Source organism: Microtus oregoni, unplaced genomic scaffold (genome assembly GCF_018167655.1).
Source record: "Microtus oregoni isolate MIOR12 unplaced genomic scaffold, Mior012 000056F_ref0000123, whole genome shotgun sequence".
Classification (NCBI taxonomy): domain Eukaryota; kingdom Metazoa; phylum Chordata; class Mammalia; order Rodentia; family Cricetidae; genus Microtus; species Microtus oregoni.
The window spans coordinates 9,380,955-9,387,286 of NW_024543832.1; the positions used below are offsets into that span (position 1 = coordinate 9,380,955).

The following is a 6,332-nucleotide window of genomic DNA, read 5'->3' on the forward strand; positions in this document are numbered from 1 at the left end:
TAAAAACATATAGGCATCCTCCTGAATATTAACCTTCAGCAAGCGATGAAAGGAGACAGAGACAGAGACCCACATTGGAGCACAGGACTGAAATCTCAAGGTCTAAATCAGGAGCAGAAGGAGAGAGAGCACGAGCAAGGAACTCAGGACCGCGAGGGCTGCACCCACACACTGAGACAATGGGGATGTTCTACTGGGAACTCACCAAGACCAGCTGGCCTGGGTCTGGAAAAGCCTGGGATAAAACCGGACTCTCTGAACATAGCGGACAATGAGGACTACTGAGAACTCAAGAACAATGGCAATGGATTTTTGATCCTACTGCACGCACTGGCTTTGTGGGAGCCTAGGCAGTTTGGATGCTCAACTTACTAGACCTGGATGGAGGTGGGGGTTCCTTGGACTTCCCACAGGACAGGGAACCCTGATTGCTTTTCGGGCTGAGGTGGGGGGGGGACTTAATTGGGGGAGGGGGAGGGAAATGGGAGGCGGTGGCGGGGAAGAGACAGAAATTTTTAATAATTAAATAAATAAAAAAAGAAAAAAAAAGATAAAAGAAAGAGAAAAAAAACTAAACAAAACCAAAAGGAAAAAAAAAAGAGATCTATGGGAAACTTCAAATAAAAAAAAAAAAAAGAGTCATGAGGAAAATTCATCACACATTGACCAGAGCTTTTTTCTGAGTGGAATCCTAAAATACTAGTCTTAGAATGGAGAAATACAAAGAAGAGTTCCTGAAGATGTAGCCATATTTGGACTGTGTGATAGACATAACTTAGAAACCACTACCCCAGGCAAGGCAAGTTTTGGCTGAAAATTGGCAATACTGTTTCCATTTAGAATTTTGATTTAAACATTTTGACTCCAAAAGCAACCATGAACCCCCACTTTAAGTCCCATTCTTCACTTTATTTGGGGTTATATAGGAAACCTCAAGGGTAAGGTGTTATCATTAAAATGTGTGAACAGACTCCTCCTCCAAGAAGCTACAATGCTAAGGAAAAAAAAAATAATTGCACTTCAAGGTTTGACAGCCCTTGCTGTAGGAAGCTGTGTGCATGTAATAACATTTTATTTTAAGCAAAATGTTCTTATGAGAAAAAAAAAAAAAAAAAAAAAAAAAAAAAAAAAGAAATCTGGTTGGGAAAAAATGAAAAGGGGACTTTAAAAAAATTCTTCATGTGGGCAGATTCAGAATGCACTAAAGCCGGGCAGGGGGGTCACACATTTCTAGCTGATAGTTTCATCGACATCCATATTTCCCAGGCACTTCTAAAAGATGCACCTCCCGACACCAACACTCTTGTCTGCTCTCCTGTGACCAGCAGCAGCTGTTGCTGAGATGACTGTGCAGATTTCAGAGGCAATTATTATTGAAGCCTGGATAAGGATCATTACAGGGTGATTCTTTACTTTCCTGGAACTAACTCAGTGTTAACCTGATATATGTATGTGCACCATCTTTTCCAGAGTCACAGCTGCCTGGCGCGACTGCCTTGCATTTCCAATACACGATATCAGGACCTTCTCTGCAGTAAGAAAGAGGGGTTTTTTTTTTTTTTAACATCCTTTTCATTGTTGTTGCTAACGGTAGATACTGACATGGTAACCACACAGGTGGCTTCTACTACCAAGGAAAAGAGTAATAAGCCAGAAAGCCAACAGAATAGCATAGTATGTAGGTAGTATGTCGTTGCTCAAAATTACAGGATATAATGTGAGCCTTTAAAATTTCAAATAATTTTCTGATATTTAAGTTAAATTAGTGCTTAGTCACTCTCCCTCAATAGGGATATTTATACGGTACCCTGGCTTTCAAATATAAATATATTCAGGTCACTGGATTTTGTGCTACATTGATTTCCTTAGCTCATTCATGCAGCATCTGTGAAAATTACTCCTATCGCTCTCCTTATGTGTTGGGGCATAGCTTCAACCCTGTAATTTTTCCAACATGCAATTCAAATCCTGCCATTAATGGTCACTTAAAATAAACCATTTCTTTCTTCCTGAAATCAATCAGCTTCCCATTCCATCCCTTCTCATACTGACAAAGAATACTCAGATGATTTTGAAGACTACGGGAAAGTGGGTATGAAAAGGGTAAATATTTACAATGACACTCTCATCTTGCAAAGTAATTGCCCCCAACCATTTTCAAATCTCTTTAAAAAAGTGTTATTGTAATATTTTCCCCAAGAAGAAGTATCAGAGCACAAGAAAGATACAGTCTATTATGTCCTGTCAGGCCCTAATTGCACCCACTGCCCTGCCATCTCCAAAGAGTCTTTGCCTGGATCCTGTTGACACTGGACATGGTCAACTAAGAAAATATTTTTATCAGACAGAGAGCTACCAAGAAAAATGACTTAGAGGAGGGGACACAGAAAAGAGAAATGCATGCACACTCCCCTTATTCTATATCTTGGCTCAGGGATAGCACACACTTAGTAATCAAAATCTAACAGCTACTCAGTGTGGTTTTAAAGTAATAAAAAACTATTTGAGTCACAGAAATTACCCTTCATCTTCAGCATGAAGAAGTCCATAAAGAGGCACGAATGTTCTACACACAGCAGAGAAACATACCAACTCACCCCTACCCCAGTCCCTGGGTCCCATTGGAAGTACACAGCTCAAGGCAAGTACATGATTCACTTCATCAGCTAGCAAAGTCATGAAAGGCGAAGGATATGCCTGAAGTTGTATAACATGAATTGTAATTTATGGAGTCAAAGCTACATATAACTGACTCTTCTTTTTGTTCCTGGAATAGATGCTTTCCTGAAACACAGACTTCTAATCTGTGCAAACTGAGATAGTAGTTGTAGTTAGTTTTAATTATCAATTTTTTGACTCACAATCATATGAGAAGAGAATCTCAATGAGAAATTGGCTAGATCAGATTGTCTGTGGGCATGCTGGAAGAAGATTTTAAGTTGGTCCAAACTTCCATGTGAGGTTTCCCTTGTTGATAACAGAGCTGAAGATTTCTACCCTGTGTTGTAACTTCCCAATATTTTCAGCTTTTTTCTATTTTCAGAATCCTTTTCTGTCTCATCTTCAAAGAGAGTCATTTCATCTAATCGTCTATTTGATCTATATTCTGATGTCTTCTAAATGTTTCATTAGCAATTTCCTGTAGACGCTGAGCTCTTCTAAGAGGAAGCAGAACAAGATGACCAAGAACTCCAGCCCTTACTGGGGACATAGATTCAAGCTCTAAGGTACTTTCTCTCTGTATGCTGTTGGAAAGAGTGCTGGAATTCTCCGGGCTTCAGTTTCTTTGCTTTTAAAATGCAAATGATCAAGGTGCTATTTTATACTTTATAGAGTGGTTTTGGGGATTCAATCATTTTATATGCTGGAAATTGTAATTCAGTTCCCTGGCCATGGTAAATGCTTAACATCTGTTAACTAATACTGTTATAATAGGTAAACCAGTAATTTTCATACTTCTACAATTAAACCTTAAGATTTAACTTAAAATTAAATTTTGCTAATCAAAAATGTATACAATTTCTAAAATTATATATAATATATTTATATAACACTATATTTCTTGAAAACAATGATTGGTGACTTTTTGTCCTTTTATTGTTGTTAGGAAACACAAGATCTGTCCCAGAGTATGTAGTGTGACATAGTGTGGTGGTGTGAGGTGTTGATAGAAATTCATTAGGATGTTCAGATCTCTAACTCCAAGGAGAGGATTAGGCTGAGGGATAACCCTCTACAGTGGCCATGGTCAAGGTCTATTTTGTAGAGCTAGTAAAGTAGATATGAAGGACAGACAGGAAATAGAGGGTGGATCTGCTTAATAGATTGTGCTCAGTTCTACACACAGTTCTCTAAGTTAAGGATACAGGCAATCAAGCTGATACCAACAATGTGAATATCATCTTGGTATACTATTTGAAGTATAAGAAAAAAGACAAAAATGGGGACAGATATTAATGGACAAAAGGGAAATAAAGATAGTAAATATTGTCAAATCTTTTCAACACATAAAGGAAGACAGATTGTGTCAAATAATATTGAAGAAACACAACCCTATCCTCTTCACTTGAGTAGAATCCTTTGGAAGACTTGCAAACCAGGACAAACAGCAGAGTTGAGACCACTTTGGGTATAGCCTTGGGTGCTATAAAAAACAGATGTAAAAACGTGCTCTCTCGCTCTCTCTCTCTCTGCTACTGGATTCGGTTTCTCTTCCCCACTCATGCAGAGGACTGTTGATCTGTAACTCTACCCCTAAATAAAGAACCCTTTATTGTACTAAAAAAAAATGTTTATTGCATCTTATATGTTGGGAACATTCAAAATCTCATCCGTTTTGCATGAAACAGAATAACACATATCAGAATTATTTATCTTATTCTACTATCAAACACAGCTGTTGAGCAACTACACAACTGCACCCCTTGTAAACATTGACCATGTCGCATTTTCTCACACTTCCTAGTGCTATGCATGATTCCAAACTTTCTACACTTAAATGAGAACATGCAGTATTTGACTTCCCATGACTGACTCATTTTACTTAGCACAGTGTTCTTCCTTTTTATCCATGTTGCTGTAAATTACACAATTTAATCATTCCTGTGGTTGAATAATATTATACAGTAATATATTATAGTAATAATATTATACAGTATAGTAATAATATTACAGTAATAATATTATATAGTATGTATCCACATACTCAAATGTGTTTTGATTGACTAAGATTCTAATTTTTATGTTTTCAAAATTTTTTTCATTGCATGTATTATATCTTTGTTTCTCAGACTATAAATCATAGGATTAATTAGTGGAGTAAGCACAGAATAAAGCAGAGTCACAAGTTTCTGCATTCCAGCTTCATGCTCAGATGCTGGGCTCAGATACATGACCATCACTGAACCATAGAAAAGAGAAACCACAGTCACATGGGGTCCACAAGTGGACAAGGCCTTTCTTCGTCCATCTCTTGAAGGAACTCTAAACACAGCTTGTAGAACCAACATATAAGATCCCATGATGTAGAGAAAAGGAATAAAGAGGAGGAGAGAAGTTATTACTGTCCAGAAAAATTCCATCAGTGGGGCTCTGGAACAGGTAAGGGCTAACAGAGGACCAGGGTCACATAGGAAATGGTCTATAATCCTGGACCCACAGAAGGACATCTGGGAGATGATGATGATGGGAACGGGGAACCAGAGGAAACCAAGCACCCAGCAACTGATCACCAGGATGTTACAGAGGCGCCCAGTCATAAGAGCAGGATAGTGTAGAGGCCTGCAGATGGCAAGGTAGCGATCAAAGGCCATAACTGCCAGGAAAAAGCATTCTGTAGAACCCAAGGAGAAGAAGAAATAGAACTGCAGGAAGCACCCAGAGAAGGAGATGACCTTGGTGTCAGAGAGGAAGTTGGCCAGCATGTTGGGGACCGTGGAGGTGACATACCAGATCTCCAGGAAGGAGAAGTTGGCCAGCAGGAGGTACATGGGGGTGTGGAGTTTCTGATCCCAGCGCACAGCACAGATGATGGAAGCATTGCCCATGAGGGTGAGGAGGTAGACAATGAAGAATAGCACAAAGAGGAGGATCTGCCCTTCTCTTGGGCAGGGGAAACCCAGGAGGATGAAGCCAGAGATGGTGCTGGAGTTATTGGATCTGCTGAGAGTTTTCATCTGTTTGTGAGCTGTAAAGGCATGAGAATCAGTTGAATATCCTTGAAATAGCTGACGGTGTAAAATAATTTTTGCCCAAACAGGAAAGAATCATTGGATCATCATCAACTCAGTGTCAGAGAGAGCAAGTCATCATCTTCAATGATGGAGCTCATGTTTCAGTCAATAACTACATTCGTCCCCACATTGGTGGCCCTGGTTAAACCCAGTGAACCACACAGTAGAAGCATATGATAGTGGTTGATAAGAAGGTGGCTGTTAGGGAGAAAGGGCAATAAAACAAGGTGGGGCACTGAGTGTGAACAGAATGCATTATATGCATGTATGGAACTCCAAAATCATAAAGTAATAAATTGTATATTTATTATATATTTAAACATATTTGTAAAATTTTGTAAATTATACAAAATTTCAGCATGTCTCTGATCTTCCAACTCCTATATTTATAGTTAAATAAGTAAATGATGCTACTTTTCAGAACTGTCTGACATTTTTGGCTACTTTAGCAAAAGACAGTCCCATAATTAGTTGAAACCTAAAATCTGTCCCTATTGGGCAATGCTAGATATTTTCTCATAAAATAACTACTTTGTGTTTTATAAAAATAAAAAGCAGGAATACAGGAAATCCCTTTGCATTTATAGGGAGACATTTACT

At 38.6% G+C, this 6,332-nt stretch overlaps 1 protein-coding gene across 1 annotated transcript; it reads right to left on the reverse strand.

Moving 5' to 3' along the window:
• Positions 1 to 4,739: 4,739 nt before the first annotated feature.
• On the reverse strand, positions 4,740 to 5,675 carry LOC121438667 (olfactory receptor 11G2-like). Its single transcript, XM_041639028.1, has one exon. The coding sequence runs from the start codon at positions 5,673 to 5,675 to the stop codon at positions 4,740 to 4,742; it is 936 nt and encodes a 311-aa protein (XP_041494962.1).
• Between the last annotated feature and the right edge of the window lie 657 nt (positions 5,676 to 6,332).

Coding starts and splice junctions, on each gene's coding strand:
- LOC121438667 (XM_041639028.1), bottom strand. CDS start 5,675: ATGAAAACTCTCAGCAGATCCAATAACTCCAGCACCATCTCTGGCTTC.